The sequence below is a fragment of the Diospyros lotus genome, chromosome 2 (genome assembly GCF_014633365.1).
Source record: "Diospyros lotus cultivar Yz01 chromosome 2, ASM1463336v1, whole genome shotgun sequence".
Taxonomy (NCBI): domain Eukaryota; kingdom Viridiplantae; phylum Streptophyta; class Magnoliopsida; order Ericales; family Ebenaceae; genus Diospyros; species Diospyros lotus.
In genome coordinates, this window is record NC_068339.1 from 6,980,377 (window position 1) to 7,000,079 (window position 19,703).

General features: G+C 35.1%; 1 protein-coding gene across 1 annotated transcript; it reads left to right on the top strand.

The window, feature by feature from the left end:
• Positions 1–9,043: 9,043 nt before the first annotated feature.
• LOC127795509 (diamine oxidase [copper-containing] 1, peroxisomal) lies at positions 9,044–19,677 on the top strand. Its single transcript, XM_052327245.1, has 12 exons — positions 9,044–9,612; positions 10,780–10,889; positions 10,998–11,303; positions 11,647–11,759; positions 11,865–12,195; positions 12,284–12,499; positions 12,604–12,840; positions 13,400–13,585; positions 15,041–15,181; positions 15,654–15,922; positions 16,205–16,286; positions 19,242–19,677. The coding sequence occupies exons 1-12, from the start codon at positions 9,405–9,407 to the stop codon at positions 19,374–19,376; spliced, it is 2,334 nt and encodes a 777-aa protein (XP_052183205.1). The 5' UTR covers positions 9,044–9,404; the 3' UTR covers positions 19,377–19,677.
• The last annotated feature ends 26 nt before the right edge of the window (positions 19,678–19,703 follow it).

Here is a 19,703-nt window from a genome sequence, read left to right on the forward strand (position 1 = left end):
AACAATATCCACCCACCCAGTAAAATTAAGCCAATTTACTACTTACTATCTTATATATAGTTTAATAATATTCCTATCCTCTCCCCCCCCCACCCCACCCAACTTCCCAAATCTACCACATTGAAAAAGGGTGCCCACATTTAGCATAAAGAAAAAGGTATCCACAAATGTCTTTTCACATTGAGAGGGATTCCTTCAAAAGGCAGCGGCCCTTTTTATAAGCAACTTATTTGATATATTGGATGGTGCGTGGACTCACTGTGGAGCATATGATAAGATTTTCAACTTCTCAATCCCTTCCCATATCTTTCTTTTTTTTTTTTCTTTCTCTTCGTTAATCCACAATTTTTTTGATACGAAAGGGGAGATTTTTGTCATTTATTCAAACAAAACAATTAAATCAATTCATCTCTCTAATTATAATTGATCGTACGTGTTATGAAAGTGTTCTCATATCATACTATAAAATTTTTTTTTTTTTTTGCTGAGGAGGAGGACAAATAAAAATAAAATTATTTTTGAATAGTTAAAATTATTCTATAAAACCTTTTTAAAGAATAATTTTCACAATAAAAAACTTAAAACAATAAAACATGTGATAACTAATACTTTCAATGTTTTTGGGATTTAATTACACATATTCTTAAGAACCAATACCTAAGTATTGTATTAGGTATTGTAACTCGTCTTCCGAGAGAAATTCTCCTAGAAAAGATAGCATTCTCATAATGAAACTGCTCTCCAAAAGAGTTATCCCAAAACAATCTTTCTCATATAACCATGTGATAACTTTTTCAAGACTCATTTCCCGATGTCGTATATCGCAAGTCAACAATCCATTTGATATAAAGAGACCCATCTCCCACAAGGATTGAGCATAAAATTGGTTTAACCAATTAAATCGAATCGAACTGCCCAATTCGATCAGTTCAAATCGATTATCCATTGTGGGCTGTTCGGATTCGATTATCCACAATGGCTGAGCATAATGTGGCCCCCTTACCTCGACCTCTCTTTCCTTTGGAGGATATTTTCTTCAAGAGGGAAAAGGGAGAGGGTTTTCACGAAAGTCCTCTTCCAACACCACGGTTTCCATCTAGAAGAACAGCGTGTCCTCGCACTACATGTCACATGTCCTAGTCATAACCAACAACTATAAATAGCCCTCGACCCCCATTTTTATGAACTCTCTTTTGGAGACTTTCTTTTTGGCGCTCGCTTTTACTTTCTTCTTCACGAGTCTAGACCCTTTCTTCTAGACTTTCTTTCTCTACTCTTCTTTCACTTTGGGTGGCCTCTTGTATTCCAAACACCCCACAACACTACTTCTCCTGAAGAAATTTCTTCTCCCATACATTTTACATAGCATTTCACTATATGTTGCATTCTAGACTCAATTATGACATTACTTGACTTAAACATTTGATGACCCACGCAAGAGAGATCTCTGTTTGCCTTTTTGACTGCTTATTGTTTTGAATATCATTCTAAGGGGGATAAACCTACTCTCCCAAACAGCGAGAACTCCTTCAAACCATTATGGCTTCCATTCTTCCCCTTGAGTCCTTGACAACGAATCAAGCCTTCTTTGAGGTCCATCCCATCTCTCCTGGTTGACAGTCGATCAAGCCTGCCTCGAACAACCATCTATTTCTTTCGATGCTATAGTCCTCTCGGGATAAGATCTTGTTTTCTGCCAAGCATTGCCAATTGTCTATTGAATTTTTTCAAAACAAACAAATATTAATTATTATATTTCGATAATAACATTTAGAAAATTCATCTCAAAGTTAAAAGTATATGAAGTTTTTATATAGCATTTTGTTATAATCATATCATTAAATTATATTGTAAATAAGAATATGCATGAACTTGAGAAAATTCCATATTTCATCTAGAATTTGACCTGAGTGTTAAGTTTAATTTTTTCAACTCAGTTAACATCTCAATTTGAATTGGAGTCCAAAGTATCAGATTCATGCAAAAGTTGATGCGATTCAAAAGTTTTGTAATTTTATCTCTAAAGATGATTCAATTAGTGATTATTACTTGGTGATACACATAAAATCATAAGTTTTAATCTTTTTATAAACATTTATTATAATTTTATGGCTAATAAAATCCTTTATTTTTTATTTTTATTAACTTGGCGTGTCCGAGCTTTGCCTAACTAATCTCCAAGAACGGATGACCTTCCCCCTGATACACTGTCATGTAAATTTGAATCCGGATACAGTTTATACACATTTAGAGTTGAACCTCCGACATAATCCATACAGAACTTGTCAGCCTCACTATTACCTTTTAGCAATAATTATATCTTTCAAATCACCGCACTAATTCAAATTTCGATATTCTATGTGAAACTTAAAATATTTTATCATTGCACTATGTTCGTGGGACCCCTAATTTTTATTTTTTGGGATGACTTTTCGTAATGTTCTTGTTCTCAATTATAATAAAAAAAATAAATCACAAGCTAAATATTTAATCCTTAAGTAAGTAGGGTAAAGATCGAAGTGACAACCCATCAATTATTGAGCCTAATTTTTATTTTATTGTCGCATATGTTGGTTTGGTAATGGTTGGATACTTTAATAAATTTGTTGGCGTCGGTATCAAATATGGGAAAGTTGTTTGGGAAGAAAAGGACAGAAAATTTGGGCCTGGGCCCATTCATGACAACTCGTCTTTTTAGCAGTAGTGACTGCTGAGTTGTTCCGTCAATGATGTTGCCTCCACGGAATAAATATAATCATTTTCTTTAAGCTTTTTCCTGTTATTAAAATTACTTCCCCCAATGTGTGTTATATATTTGATTTGTACGTGGTCATTTCACATCCCTTTTTTTATTTTTTTTCAATTTAGATAAACTATTTTTCTTTTTATTTTTTATAGTTTGAGTTATTTTTACACACCCCATGTTACTTATTTTCATTAGTTTGGATCCTAATGGTTTGTCTTCTTCTCAGGATAATATATATTTGTTGGGTCAAAAGTGTCCTTTACCTTACAGAGTGTATTCGAATAAACAAATTATTATTGGAATCCAAACTAATAAAGTTGATCAGAATGGAATGTTTTAAAAATAGTCTAAATTATAAAAGATTATACCCGAATCTACCCTTTTAATGATTAAATTGCACACATCATGCACATAGTAACGATAAAATTAAAAAAAAAAAAAAAAAAGGTTTGTAATTGGGGCTGACACCTATATTCACAATTCTACAACAGTGAGATAATAATCTATAAATGAAATCAAATAAAAAATAAAACAACAAATTTGTGTGAAGAAAGTAAAACCTCTATATTCTCGCCTTTTCAAATAATTGATGATTAACAATTCTTAAGAATTGGGCTAATAGCAAAAATAATCTAAAGGTGCATTTGATTGGCTAATTTTTTGATGAAAAATGTCCAAATTTTAACTTTTAGAATGTTTGATTGTTTTTTTTTTTTCTAGGCAATTCATTTTCTATCTTTTTTTCACTTGACCTGATTTTCTTTCAAATGTTAGAAAATATTTTCTTATGGAGGGCCTGATATTCATTTTCTAAGCAACTCTTTACACTTCTCAACGTATTTAGAGATTTGATCGATGTACTACTATCATTGACCAAAAAAATCCTCAACCAGTGCTGGCAAGTGCTTATTCTTCGTCGATTGAACGAATGCCAAAGTGATTGCCCTGGACATGATCATCGGATTCTTGGACACCTTCCCCACTGTGATTTTTTGGATCATGTAAGAGCTCCTGAGGCATTTGAAAGCGATGAAGAAGCCCCAGGAAGAACTAGATCGTGTCGTAAGGTGAGATCGAGTAGTGGAAGAGACAAATCTGGCAAATCTAAAATACTTAGAAATGGTGATCAAGGAAAGCCTCAGGCTCCATCTAATTGCTTCGTTCCTAGAGAATCCACGGGGGACATTGACGTCATGCTCAACAAATATTGTTATTTCATTTCGAAGAAATCACGAATTATCGTGAACTGTTGGGCGCTAGAGTAAGATTTGGAGGCGTGGTTAGAGAACACAAATGAGTTCTTATCGGAGAGATTTGTCGACCGAGAGGTGGACCTTTGAGGGCGTCATTTTGAGCTGTTGCCATTTGGATTAGGTTGCCGGATCTATCCCGAAATGCACTTGGAACTAAAGAACATTCGGCTAGTGGTGGCTCAAAAAGCTACAATTTTTACAGGAAAAAATGACAATTTCCATAAAGAAATCATGAATCATTTTGAACTGTTTGGGCTGAAATCCACAAGCGTGGTCGAAGAATGTAGAAGAGTTCTTGCCAAAGAGATTTGTTGACCAAGAGGTGGACCTCCCGGGGCATCATTTTGAGTTGTTGCCATTCGGATCGGGTCGTCAGATCTATCCCAAAATGCACTTGAGGCTAAAGAACATTCGGCTTATATGGTGGCTCAAAAAGCTACAATTTTCATGGAAAAAACGGCAATTTTCGTAGAAAATAATAGCTATAAAACAACAAAAGTTGAAAAAAATATGACTATTTCCATGAAAAATAATGGCAATCAAACACCAAAAAATTTAAAAGTACAACAATTCATATGTTAAAAATTAAGCTATTCAAACACATTTAATTGACAATTTCCATGTAAATAATTTCTAGGCAATTCAATTGCCTAAAACTTTTTTTTTCCATGCATGTTCCATGCTTGCAATCAAATGCACCCTAAAGGTTTTTGTGAATTTGCAATTTAATCCGATCGCTTTAATTTTGGTAATTATATCTGAATTGGTTCAATTGATGCAATTTTATCTAAAATGTAAAATCGATTTAGAAGGTGTGTGTTCATACTAACTTGGCATGCCAAATGTCATATAATAATAATATTTTGTGAGATTCATATGCACACATAAGTAAAAAAAAAATGATCAATCAATGACAACTCCCAATCGTTCTGCTTCAGACACAATGATTGGGCCATCCAACCCTTCCTAGTGAGTTCTAGAAGAAAGTTCGAGACCACCGACAGCTTTTCTAGGCCCACCACTTAGGGAATCGGATAAAGCACGCTCTGCCCTAGTCCTGCTCCCAACGACTTCGCAAGACTAGTTAATGTGGAGTTGGACATTGATTTGATTGGAATTGTGGTAGAGTCTACCAACCAATGCCTTGTTGAGAAGTGTCATGTCCTTGTTGAGGGCGACGATCATGAAGACCTCGCCATCGAAGGTGGCTAGGGCTTTGAAAAAAGTTGAAATCCCAGATCTGGAAGTGAAGGCTATGGCTACGAAGCAGTCACAATGGGGAATAGGTTGGTCGCCCCTGGATAGGCAAAGTAGAGACGAATGGAGGCCTTGGTTTGGGGCGTGGTTTGGACAAGGATGGTAGGGCACTAGAAAGGCTGCTAGCCATGGAGGCATAGGAGGTGGGAGAGACTCGACACGTAGTTTTGAGGTGTCATGAAAGCGACGACGTGATCTACAACAACGTTGATATTGCGAGGAAGGAATAGAGGTGAGAGATGGCTATTAATTTTGGGAAGTTGGGGGCTGTTTCTAATTCCGATAGCTTATGGTTAAGGAGCACACGTGATATACTAAGTCAGTATAAATACATATCTTTAAATCGATTTTATGTGTTAAATAAAATTATATCTAATTGAGTCAATTCGAATCTAGTTGTTAAAATTGAAACAATTGGATTAAATTATAAATTTGTGAAAAAGATTTGGGTTAGTTTTGCCATTAACCCCTAAGAATTTGATTATCTAAGGGTGCAGTCATATTTTATATATATATATATTAAACTCTAAGCCATGCCTATTTATAGGCATTAGGCAAACAATCATGATAAAATCAGATTTTCTATCACTATCTCTGGATATAACACACACAAGATTATAGGGAGACAAATTGTCCATCAATTTTGCTATCAAATGAGCTTATCAATCTCCATCTAATTAATTTTTTTTTAAAAAATATATAACAATGTTATTATAGAGATAGTGATAATTCAATCAACAGTACCATTACATATTAAGAAAAGACTTCCTTTTTCTTCTTATCAAAATTCAAATGAAAAAAAAAAAAGAGATAAAAAAGTGAGAGGGTGGGGGGTCTCCGGTCTTGGATTGCCATTGAAACTTCTTCGAGACTTCATCCATTATCACAATTCAAGTTTGATTTTACAACGGTTTAAAAAAATTCACAAATTCTCAAACACGATCAAACTTTCAACTTTCCCGTGTTTAGTCAATGGAAAGCACTTCTCTTCTTCACTGAACATCTTGTGTTCAATTTGGTTTTATAAATCACAATTATTCTAGCTGTGTTGTGTTGATCCATTCCATCTCAAGGCCACGTGCCTCCACGCGTCTCTTGTCTTCTTGTCACAAGTCTGAGGGTGTTTGGTGCCTTATGTGCGTTTCTATTTGAACACGAACCACCTAAAAGTTAGCAACGTTTCAGTTATTTGAATAAAAAAATTAATAAATTATCATAACTTATTAAAAAAATAAAAATAACATATTATTGAATAATATAAATAAAATTTATAAAGATATTATTTTCTAATAAAAATAAATAATAAATTGATATCTAACTAATAAAACTATTATAATTGCATGTTGATATTATAATATGTGTATATGTTAAATATATGTTATATATATATATATACAGAGATGGAGAAGACAACGGGTGGTGGATGATGGAAGAGGCAACAATTATAAAGGCAGTGATGATAGACAATGGAGGAAGCGATGATGGAAACGATAATCAAAGATGAAGAAGTTGCGATGAAGGTCGTTAGTGGAATAAACTGTGATAAAGTCAATGACGATGGACCATAGAGGAGGCAACGATGAAGGCGACAATGACAGACAATGAAGGCGACAATCAGAGATGGAAAAGTTGCAGTGAAGGTTAGACATTGAAGAAATTGTGATGATAAAGGAAAAAAAGGATAAGAGACTAGGGGCAGAGAGTTGAAAATAATTGAATTGTTTGAAGATAATTTTGTTATTTACTTTATCAATGCAATAAGCTATTAATAACTTATTTGAAAAAGTTGAAAGGTACTAGGTCACCTCAAACGTTGTTAAAATAGCTTATAAACTTAGCAACGTTTAAACTATTAAATTTTAATAAATGTATAATAAAATAAATTATATATATTATAATAACTTATAAGTGGCTAAATCGATAAGTTAAACACCCTCTCGAACATACAAGCTTTTCTCTTTTTTTCATAATCCCCCCCAAAAATAGGCTAGATGTCTTAAACTCACTTAAGTTTAGAATGAATATACTTTTGAGTTCTAAATTCACAAAATTTAAACTCACCTGTTTCTACGACAGATAATAATATAATTATACATCATATTTATGAATTAAAAAAATTCATGTAAATAATGTAATACAATAAATAAACAGGTACCTAGATCCATCAAAACTTTAAGTTGAAATTTGATTTTTCTCCTTTCACACCAACTTTAATGATGGACATAAAAATATAATTATAATTATTTTTTTATGTTGGGTAAGAAAAGTGTCAAATTCATATTTATAATAGTAGAAATAATCTCTTATCACAATTCTTTAGTGGTTGCCTACCTCTTATAAATTAAATAAAATTTAAAAGTAATTAATTATTTAATTATCTCATTATATTAATATCATTATATTTGATAAAATAATTATTTCAATTATTTTCAAAAATAATAGATAATTGTTTGTGATTATCTAATGAGATATTTTTTATTAATTATTATGCGAGGTACAAAATAATTCTTCCACATTAATCGTTTGAAGCTCCCATGATTAATTAAACAGCAAGTAATTATTAAGAAAAGAATGAAGAACAATTTCAAGAGATATTTTATATGATTAAAAACTCAAATAACGAAAGAAAGTACTCCACTACTCCCCCTCCTCCTCCAAATCATTTAACTATTTCGCACTAACAACACACACTTGAGAGAGGCGAGAGGAGAAGAGGTTGGCTAGGTTGTGTCTGGACATTGTTGGTTCAAAAAGTAAAATCGCTCACCCCGAGCTATCGGGCTATCTGGACATTGTTGGAGTCGCTGAGAGGAGGAGTACAGGAGGAGACATTTTTGGTGACTGTACCCACGATCCAGGAGGTGCTACTGAACTCCATTATTGCTCTGGCACGCAGTTTGGCCCCATCCTCCAAAATTAAGTACAGCACGTTGTCCTTTCCGCGGCACTCCCACTCCAACCGCAAGTTGCCTTTATTTAATTAATTAACTCCCCAAACCAAATTCCTCTTTCTTTAATCTCTATCTAAAAATATATTTAATATTTTAGATTCCACCCATCATCAGAACTTAAATGTAAGGTACTAAATAATAATACAGTGAAGATAAAGATGTTAATACATTAGGCTGCCCCACAATTCGTAACTAATTATCTTTTTAAGTTTGAAAATGTGTTCCGCTTTGCATGCATTATTATTATTATTATTATGTAATTAGACTTTTAGTTGCGATTATTTGGGGAAAGTGGATATTGGAACAAATCTAAATAAGAATAAGGGGGGGGGGGGGGGGGGGGCGCTGTATTTGACTTGGGGGGGGGGGGTCAAATTATAAATTGATTAAAAAACGAGTGACGTTTTTGGGACCTTTCAGGGGAAAGAGATTGTAAGGAATCAAATGAGTCATTGCCATCTAAGTGGAACGGATCCAAATCCAAGACCAAGAGGTCCTTATATGACAATATCATATTCTGCAGGCCTTATCAGGCAAATTCCGGGAATATTGTTGCCCCTTAATACACGTCCATCATTAGCAGAAGCAGATTCGCCTATCATCGCTTCACAGCTTATCTGCTTGTCTTTCTCCGATAAGAAGAAGCCCCCGGAAAAGCCATGGGCTGGCTAAAAGCCTAATCCAAACTATATATATATATATCCTTAAAAAAAAAAAATAATAATAATTATTTATTTTTTATTTTAGTAACATTTTTAAATATTTAAATTAATAATGACAACTAAATTACAGCGAGGCACGTGATACTCTCTCCCATATAAAGACGATCTCGCCTCGCTCTCTCTCTCTCCGTCTCGGTATTGCATCAGTTTTCGAAAATTTGATTCAGAGAGGATTTCTCTCTCCTGTGATCTCTCCTTTCCGTTTTTCGTTTCGTTTCCTTTCGTTGCGAATATATATAGAAATAGAAAGAGAGAGGGGGGGGATGCATTGTTGGTGAGGAAAAGCCCTAGTTTTCTCGAAGCTCCCCTCCGCGATCTCTTCTGTTTTGTACATGCAGGTATAGACAGAGGGAGAATCGTAGCTTGGAGGAGAGAGGAGCGGGAGAGAGAGGTGGTGGTGCAAAGAGATTTGCTGTATGTCAGTGGATTGTTTGCGCTACTGCGGTGGATTTGGTGAGCTTGCGAACCCGCTACAATGGCCACAGCTGCGAAAAAGGCGACGTCCTGTTGCATTCCCGACGATTTCGCCACCGTTCCTCGGAAGGCCTCCGCTGCCGCCGCGGCAGACGCTGTCCAGGACTGGAGTGTGGCCGGCGATGAACGACGCGATGATCAGCAGAAAAAGAGATCTGCTGTCGCGCCTCTGATTCGGACTGAACCTTCCACGAATGCTTCCACTAAAGGTACCGCAACTTAACTCTGTAAGATTGTTTGCATGATCCTGATGCTAGGTCCTCTCAAATGATTTTGTTGTCCTAGTTGTTTTTCCTTTTCTTTTTTTTTCTTTCGTCTTGTTTTATTGTTTTTGATTGCTAAGGTTAATCGTTCTCATTTTCATCTTGATTGGCTCAAATGGATGGATCTGTGTAAAAGATACCATCCTGAAATTCTTGTAAACGCAAGAAACAGTTAGGCCGAAATTTAATCAACCAAAGTTTATCAAATCTTTAGGTGATTTCAAATATGGTCGGTGAAATTTGAGAATTGTCTGCCGACCACTTACTTCGAAGTGGAGTTCCTGGCTCTAGCGTTTTTCAAAATGCATATTAGATTCTTTTGCAGTCCAAGAATTAAGAATGAAGTTGAGTAAGAATACATTATAGAGTTCTGTCATGTGAGGAGAGTGGATGAAATGGAATACGTGTTTAGCAAAAGAGGTAGAGGAAAACCAAGAAAACTTGGTGGTAGACTGTTAGATATGATGAGTTAAATGCGACCATAACTGGAAATGATTGGCGCACTAGAATTCATGTAGGCAACCCCACTAGTGGAATAAAGGGTTGCTATGCTGTTATTTTTGTTGTTCAGATTTTCCTTTTGCCTGGTCAAGAATCAAGATATGCTAGGTTGTAAGATCACCATTTATAATCTAAAAAGGTGTTTGTCTCTGCAACTACAAGAGTCCCGTGCCATATTGGTGACATCATATCCATTGTACTGGTACCTGGGTTCTGGGATTTTGTGTCTTTTATTTAGGAGTGATCTTGGTTGCAGGTTTTTGTATCCTTTTTTTATTTTTTTGCCATTTGTATTTTGATGCAATGGTTTGACCACATGAGCTCTTTTTTCTTTTGCTGTAGTTGATATAGGTGGAACCATACATATCTGCATGTGTTAGTAGTTATTAGAATGCTTCTGCGTGTTGGTAGTGTTGCTTACTTTGTTGCATGATCATTACTATGTGATACTAATGTGCAAATTAATACCATCGTGTCAACTGTCTAGTTATATTTGTATCAAGAAGCTCTTTGCCTGTTATACTTCTTGTTATTACGTTTATGGTCAGCTCATCTGCTACAAACTAATATGGTGTGATTTCTACCGCTGGTTGTTTGGTGCTATGACTGCAGGTGCCCAGATAATGCTGAGGGCTCAAACCCGTCATCCTTTGGACCCATTATCTGCTGCTGAAATTGCAGTGGCTGTGGCAACTGTCAGGGCAGCTGGAGCTACACCTGAGGTTTTATATAACACCCTGTTTTGATTCTTATTTTTATATTATTATTCAAACATATTGAAGTGTCGTGTTTGGCTTGCAGTACTAAGTCAATCCCTTTTATCCTTTCAGGTCAGAGATAGCATGCGATTCATTGAAGTGGTTTTGTTGGAACCGGAAAAGCATGTTGTTGCTTTGGCAGATGCATATTTTTTCCCCCCTTTCCAGCCATCTTTAGTGCCCAGAACCAAAGGCGGGCATGTAATTCCAAGTAAGCTCCCTCCGAGGCGAGCTAGATTGATTGTGTACAACAAGAAAACCAATGAGACAAGTCTATGGATTGTTGAACTAACTGAAGTGCATGCAACAACTCGAGGCGGGCATCACAGGGGAAAAGTCATTTCATCTGAAGTTGTTCGAGATGTCCAACCTCCCATGGTAATTTCATCTTACAGGATATCTTTTTTGGCCCTTGAGGAGGCCCTGTTCACTATGCAGTTGAATGCTTTAATGCAAAGTTTAATGAATTTTGCTTTCTGATTAGCAGATAAGTATGGTTTAAATATTGAAAAGCCAATCCTTGTAAGCATGAGAGATAGTACAGTATTAAGCCAACAAGAAAACTTATGCTCAGGGTTGGTTCTGAAAACTGTCTTCTCAGTTTAAGCAAGGGTGTGGTACAAATGATTCTTTTTTGCCACCTCAAATGGCTTGCCTTTTAGATTATCTGCGTTGTTGGTCTGTGTATATCCTTGGTCAGTTTCCTCCTTTTGAATTGCAGGATGCAGTAGAATATGCTGAATGTGAAGCTGTTGTCAAAGATTTTCCTCCATTCCGAGAGGCAATGAAAAAGAGGGGCGTTGAAGATATGGATCTTGTGATGGTTGATCCCTGGTTAGTTAAAACTGCATTGCGATATTTTCTACAGGTATATGTGTATCGTTCATGTTAGATACTAAATTTTATGTTATTCTAATTGCTGGCACATGCTTTCTCCAGGTGTGTTGGATACCACAGTGATGCTGATGCTCCTAGCCGTAGACTTGCCAAACCACTAATATTCTGTAGAACAGAGAGTGACTGTCCAATGGAAAATGGTTATGCACGCCCAGTTGAAGGTATTCACGTACTCGTTGATATGCAAAATATGGTGGTGATTGAGTTTGAAGACCGCAAATTTGTTCCCTTACCACCAGCTGATCCATTAAGAAACTATACCTCTGGTGAAACAAGAGGTGGTGTTGATCGAAGTGATGTAAAGCCTCTGCAAATTATTCAACCAGAGGGTCCAAGCTTTCGTGTTAATGGACACTATGTGGAGTGGCAGAGGGTAATGCATACTCTTAAGTGACTGGTTAATTTGTCTTTTCAATTAAAAGTTGTCTAACTTTAACGGGCTTGTTCTTGGTGTTTGGCAGTGGAATTTCCGTATTGGTTTCACTCCTAGAGAAGGTTTGGTTATACATTCTGTAGCATATGTTGATGGTAGTCGCGGTCGGAGGCCTGTAGCACATAGGTTGAGTTTTGTGGAAATGGTTGTGCCTTATGGAGATCCAAATGACCCACATTATAGGAAGAATGCATTTGATGCAGGGGAAGATGGTCTTGGGAAAAATGCACACTCTTTAAAGAAGGTTGGTGATGTTTTTGCCTACTCTCTTCACCATGCTCATCTGTATACTCTTGGTCTTTAGTTGGGTCGGTCTAAACTATCCCATGTTCCTCAAAATTTTGTCAGGGCTGTGACTGTTTGGGATACATCAAGTACTTTGATGCTCATTTCACAAATTTTACTGGAGGTGTTGAAACAATTGAAAACTGTGTATGTTTGCATGAAGAGGATTGTGGAATACTTTGGAAGCACCAAGACTGGAGAACTGGTTTAGCAGAGGTTCGGCGGTGTAGGAGGCTAACTGTTTCTTTTATTTGTACCGTGGCAAATTATGAATATGGATTCTATTGGCACTTCTATCAGGCAAGTTAATCATATTTTTATTTGGAAAGATAATTCTTTTGTCAACTTGGCTTGATGTTGTGAACTGTGTAGTTTCTCTAGCATAATTTGTTGGCTGAACTAGGTTTTCTGTTCTTAATTCAAAATTTTCTTGGATCCTGTATACATAACTATTCAATAAATTATTTTACCAGGATTGCTATAGTAATTTTCATTCTTTTTAACCTGAAGATGTTGAAGGAAATTTATTAGAGCTGGTTATTAGGAACCAGCACTGGCATACTTTGATTACATGTTTGCACAAATATGCTTGTGTAATGTTATGTTTTCTGTTTATATTGCATCATTTTTTCTGCCTCCACTGTGCTGCTTGTATCTTTTTGAGACTGAAGAAACACTAGTCTTACTTGAGGAGATTAGAGTTTGTCCTACCTGTTGAAATTCCTACTGGCTGTCATTCTATTATCTACTTTCATCAGTTCTTTAGTGTTATTTCTAGCACAAGTAGACTTCTAATCCGCCCTGTAGATATGGATATCTTTAGAATGTGGAATGATTGCTATGCTAATCATGGCTGCAGGATGGAAAAATTGAAGCTGAAGTCATACTTACTGGAATTCTTAGCTTAGGTGCTCTGCAGCCTGGAGAATCTCGAAAATATGGTACAATGATTGCTCCAGGGTTGTATGCACCAGTTCATCAGCACTTCTTTGTTGCTCGAATGGATATGTCTGTTGATTGTAAGCCCGGAGAAGCATATAATCAGGTAAGAGGCAGGGTTTGTTTCTATGTTTCATTGCTGTCTAATTGATTGAGCTTTGTGGCATTGAACAAACAATGTGCATGTGTTTCAAATATGACACCAGAGTCAGTAGTTCAAACATAGGCGGATGCATGGCGCAATGATGTTTTGACGTAGTGATTTGTCAAAATGATATTTGTTGCTGAATAACTTTGTAGTGGTCTGTGGATGTACTGGTTTTTGTCATCTGTAATGGTCCTGTAGGGCCTTCCATTATAAATATATGCACTAATGCATGTATTTGCATGTACACATGATGATCTCCCATTTCATAGACAACATAGTTCAAACCTTATTGTTAAGTTATTAGCTGAGTGAAGTGAATTAATATTCTTATGGGTAAATTGCACCCACAACCCCTCTATAGTTTTGGCCATTTGCAAAGAGGTCCCCTGTGTTTTCAGAATATTTTTGAAAGATCCTTGTGATTTTCTTCTTCTTTTTTTTTTTTCTAACAGACTCCCTCCATAAAGTTGCCTCCATTGGGTCCCTATGGTTACTTTGAATTCTACTCAGACCTCTGTGGTTTGGACCATTTTTTTGCAGACCCCCAATGAGTTAAATTTTTCATATTCAAATCCAATATTGAAGATAACCTATTTTGGGCATTGACTAAATGGAGGAGGGTCTATGCAAAAAAGAGAGAGAGAGAGAGAAGAACATGAAGGCCTTTAAAAACATGTTTAAACCACAGGGGTCTTGGTTGCAGTTTACCCTATTTTTATTAAAATTTAAAGATTGCTGTATTAAAACCTGCTTCATTTTTTTATTTTTGGTTTAGTAGGCAAAATGCTCATTCAGAGTATTGTTTGAAATGAATATAAATGATACATATATTTTGGTTCTGTCGAGTCTAAAGAAGAGTATGATCACAAAATTTTTGATGAACCTGTTGATATTCAGTTTTTTCAAGAATCACTGGGAAGTCTGGACGCTTAACTTTGGGTGATGCCCTTGTAATTGACCCATTTAATGAATATTTGTTGGACATGCTGTGTGATATGTGCCAGACACACCAAATGGCATGTCCTACAGTCCTTGTAATGCCTTCACTTAATTGTGTGTGCTCTCTCATACGGTGTCAAGCCACAAGCCAATATTTGGATGAAAACTTTGTTTGTTGCATGCAAAAAGGGTATATTTTTATTTTTGAATCCAGTGAAACTTTAACCATACACATGCTCTAATTTTTTAGTTTAATTCTTTACTAGTCAGTCTTCATTTTGTATGCATACAATAAAAGATTTAATTCCAATATGAAACAATGAAAAGAAAATTGACTTGGGATTTGATCCAACTTCTGTTAAGGAAGGAAGGTTCAGGTGGTGTTGAATCTAAACTATTTGTTAAAATTCCTGTTGATTGAAAGCTAAACTATTTGTTTTACTTTTTTTTTTTTTGGGTCATCTTTTTCTCAAGGTTGTTGAGGTGAATGCTAAAGTTGAGGAACCTGGGAAGGATAATATTCACAACAATGCATTCTATGCGGAAGAGACATTGCTTAGATCTGAACTGCAAGCAATGCGTGACATTAATCCTTTGTCTGCTCGTCACTGGATTGTAAGATTCATTACTTTGAGATGAGTTATACATATATATATATATATATATATTTTAGGGGTGGGGGGTGGGGCGCTTGATGACAGTCCTATTTGACAACAAGCTCCAGGATGTGGCATGGTTTTAAAGGATGGGCTGGACATGAACTGTGGCATTCTTCCATGATATGCAGGATTAATGTTTTCTATTATATGTATGAATATGAAATACATTCAACTCATTTGCTTTAAAAGTTTTATGCTAGGGGTTCTCTCACTCTCCCTGATTGTGGAAAATGTGGAATCCATAATAACTTGTATCTGTGACCAAGTTGACATATACGTGTAGTTCAATTCATTTCATTCTAAACCATACTTCTGTTGCATGTTGTGCTTACATGCTACTCTACTTCTGTTTGACATGCTGATGCTTCTCTTAGTAATTTCTTAGCTAATTGTTCTCTCCTCATGGTGTATATCAATATAAATTTCAGGTCAGGAACACAAGAACTGTCAATAGGACTGGACAGCTGACAGGCTACAAGTTGATACCTGGTTCAAACTGCTTGCCATTAGCTAACCCTGAGGCTAAGTTTTTGAGAAGAGCTGCCTTCTTGAAGCATAACCTCTGGGTTACACCATATGCTCGTAATGAGAATTTTCCTGGAGGAGAGTTCCCAAATCAGAACCCCCGTGTTGGTGAGGGGTTGCCTACCTGGGTTAAGCAAAATCGAACTCTGGAAGAAACTGATGTTGTTCTCTGGTATGTTCATTTTCATTATTATTTGTTATAGGTCTGAATTTAGGTACATAATCAAGGATTTTTTAGATGATTTTTTAGATGCTAGACCCAATAACCATTGCTGAGATGTCATGTCTTGGTTTAAACAGACTGAATTTTTATGAAATTGGGAAACCTCTAGTTAGTTGATCTTTAGTTTGTAATTGCTGCCACAAGTGTCACTCCAGAAGAACTTTCAAGTAATTAGTGGAATACTTCAGACTTTGCATAGTCTTCCTGAGTGTTATGTGTCTTTATTTTCAGGTATGTGTTTGGAATCACACATGTTCCTCGGTTGGAAGACTGGCCTGTTATGCCTGTTGAGCGCATCGGTTTCATGCTTCAGGTATGTATTTGAGTGTGTTTCCTGTTCTGCATAGAGAAACAATTTTCCAATTCTTAGTTGTGTTTGGGTGTTTGATGGTTTCTTTAAGAAATTCAGTTAATGTTGATTAAGCTATCAATGGACAGGACTCGTTCTTATATTCTCAACCTAGTTGAGGAGAAAACTGAGAGTTGAAAATGGTAAGCTAAAAGATGGATATTTTAGCTTACCAATCACACACATGATAAGCTAAAAGATGGATAATGGAGTTATAACCAGAAAAATTACAAAAAAGGTGGGGGTATCATTTTTTGATGAATATTTTTTTGTTTAATTAATTTGAATAAATAATGTGAGAGGTGGTATTATTTCATTGATATCTACTTGTTGAAAGAAAAATGTTTAATATATCTTGGATTAAAAAATTTTTAGTAGTCTAGTCTACCCATATTATTATGCAACATTATAGAACATATGGTGTACCCATAGTTTTGAAAGGCGCGAGGCGCACGAGGCGAGGCGCACTTTGCGAAGCGAGGCACACTTTTTAGAAAAAAAACTCAAAATCTTGTAAAATTATAAAAACTATCAAATTATCAATAATAACACATGCATATCATTAATGATTCATTATCTTCAAATTTTAAACTAACATCATCAAAGTTGATTCATTCATCTTGCAAATTCTAAACTAGAAACATCATCAAAGTTCAAACTTAAAGTCTCAAACTCAAACAAGTATCAATCATCATGCAAAGTTCTAAATAGACATATAGACACTACAAGTCTACAATCAATAAAGAAGTTTTAATCAATCATCATCAAGGAGATCATCAACATCAAGGTCAATATCTTCATCATCCCCCTCAATCAAGAAAATGTTTTCATTTAGAAAAATGCTATTTTTCTAAGTTTGGAAGATTGGCGCATTATAAGGAGACATATAAAAAAATATTTTCATTTTGAAAAATTATCTCCCGGTATTTTGATAGCTAATATTCATTATTGTTAAAGTGAATTTTTCAAGAAATAGTAGGTATATATTTTGGGGGTGATAAAATCACTAAATCCTAAGTTTATCTCCCGGTATTTAGATATTTTTATTGAATTAAAATAGAGAGTACTTTCTTATTTATATTTATGTATTATAGTAAATAGAAGGTAAAATATAAATAAAAAAAATGTAGACATTTACTTAAACTAAATAAATGTAAATATGTTGTAATGTATACATGTTGGAACTAAGAAGAGGGGAGGAATTGGGTTGCCTAGGTTTTAATTAAAACCTAGGTTTCATGAGGCACGCCTCGACGCCTCACCGTGCAAGGCGTGCGCCTCATTGAAATCACCTCGCCTCAGCCTAAGTGAGGTGCTGAATTGGCGTCTTGCGCCTAGGCGGCGCGCATTTAACAACTATTGGTGTACCATCTTCTTCATATTCCATGTACTTTGCTATGTGTTTCAGGTAATATTGTTTCTAAGTGCTGGTTTGACTGCAATTTCATTCAGTTTTTTGTTTTTGTTTCAACATTTTGTAAATAAAATTTTAAAAACGAAAACAAAAAACCAAAAACAAAATTGCAGTCCCAATAAGCGCTAACCCGTTGCTCAAATTTCTTTTTTTGTTGGCTTATTTCATCTGTTATCTCTTTCCCTATCTACTCTGGTTGATATGAGTTATTTTGGTGACAATGCTGATAAAGTGGTCGTTTTGTTATTTATCTCTAGTTTCTTGTTTGCCTTGTGGTCACATGTTTTACTAAGAAGAGTGGAATTATGAAATCTTTTTGCAGGTTGCATTAATCACTAAGGTTGCGTTCTCTTTATTATTTTCAAATCATTTTTAGTTTTTAATTTTTTAAAATAATAAAAATACATTCTCTTTGTTGTTTTTAAAAATACAATTTTGAAAACAAAAAAAAAAAAATTATAAAGAAAAATCAAAACAACAAAAAAAAGTTGTTTTAGTGTTTTCATTCAAAATAAATTCTAAATTCAAAACATATTTATTTATTTATTTATTTATTCATATTTTACTATTATAATAAGAAAAAATATTACAAAATTCATTAACTATAAAATGTATATATTTTTTAATAATATATTAATATTAAATATTTATAATTTATTAAATAGTCAAATTTATTGAATAAAATATTATTAAAAAAATACTTTTAAAATTTCAAAAAGAACGCGTTTTCTAATTTTTTGTTTTGAAAAATAATTTTTCAAAATGACAAATAAAATGCGTTTTCAATTTTCTAAAAATAAACTATCAAAATAGAAAATTGAAAATGAATTCAAAACTGAAAATTGAAAAGTAAAGAGAGCGCAGCCTAATTGTTTTGATTTGCCATGCTAAATTTTGTTCTCAGTCAATTGATAGAATGGGAAGCAGCTGAATATCATTTTTCTAATTGAATTCTGATAATCTGTTGTAGATGTTTTTGTTGTTCAACTCATTTTTTAAATGCTTTACATTTTGATGCATTTCGGGATGAGTTCAAATTTTTGTGATTGGGGTAAAATAAAACTTGAGTTTTGATGGAAATCTTCGGAGGAAATGTGGCTTCTTTGTCCTAAAAGCCACCAATGTCAAGGATTTTGAAATCCAATTCGATCTTCTACCTAGTTATATTAGATAAGAGACTTCAACCAGTGCCTTCAACTACTTCCAAACTTTCAAGAGTTAATTAACACTCCTGAGAGTTTGAAATACAATTCAGAAACTTGTGGAAACGAGAGTGAACAAGATTCATTCAAGATGATATATAAACTTGCTCACGTTTCTTATGAACAGATTTAAGTGTGAAAAGTGAGACTTGGAATGTGTTAAAGCAGATCATATATTCAAAAGTACTGGTCCTATATGAACATTGTATTATTATCATTATTAATTTCTCCAACGTTTCTTGGCTTTGGATGAACTGTTACCGTTGTAGATCCTTACATTTATGATTGTTCTTGTTGGTGCAGCCGCATGGATTCTTCAACTGTTCTCCTGCAGTTGATGTGCCGCCCAACACATGCGAGTTGGATGCCAAAGACAGTGATGTCAAAGACAGTGGAGTAGCAAAGCCAATTTCAAATGGGTTGATGAGCAAGCTTTGAAGGGACACGCCGCTTGCTTTGGAATAAAATTTGCAAGAAGGTTCCGGGCCAAATTCTGGTTGAGCCTTCTAGAAAAGTTTCGCTTTTACTTGCTGCTTAATGTCTGGTTTTTCTGTTTCGTTTGGTTTGGCGTGCAATTTGTGGACCTCTGTACTGTACTGTACTTTTTGACTTGGAAACCACCGTTCAGGCGGTTCAATTTGGATTTGTCTACAGAAAATGTGATAGAATTGCTTGCTTGATTAGTGCGCCCGCGCGCTAACTAATACTGGGTTTTTGTTGGTTAATTACCTTTACATTAGCTGGACTTGTCTTCTTAGGCCGGTT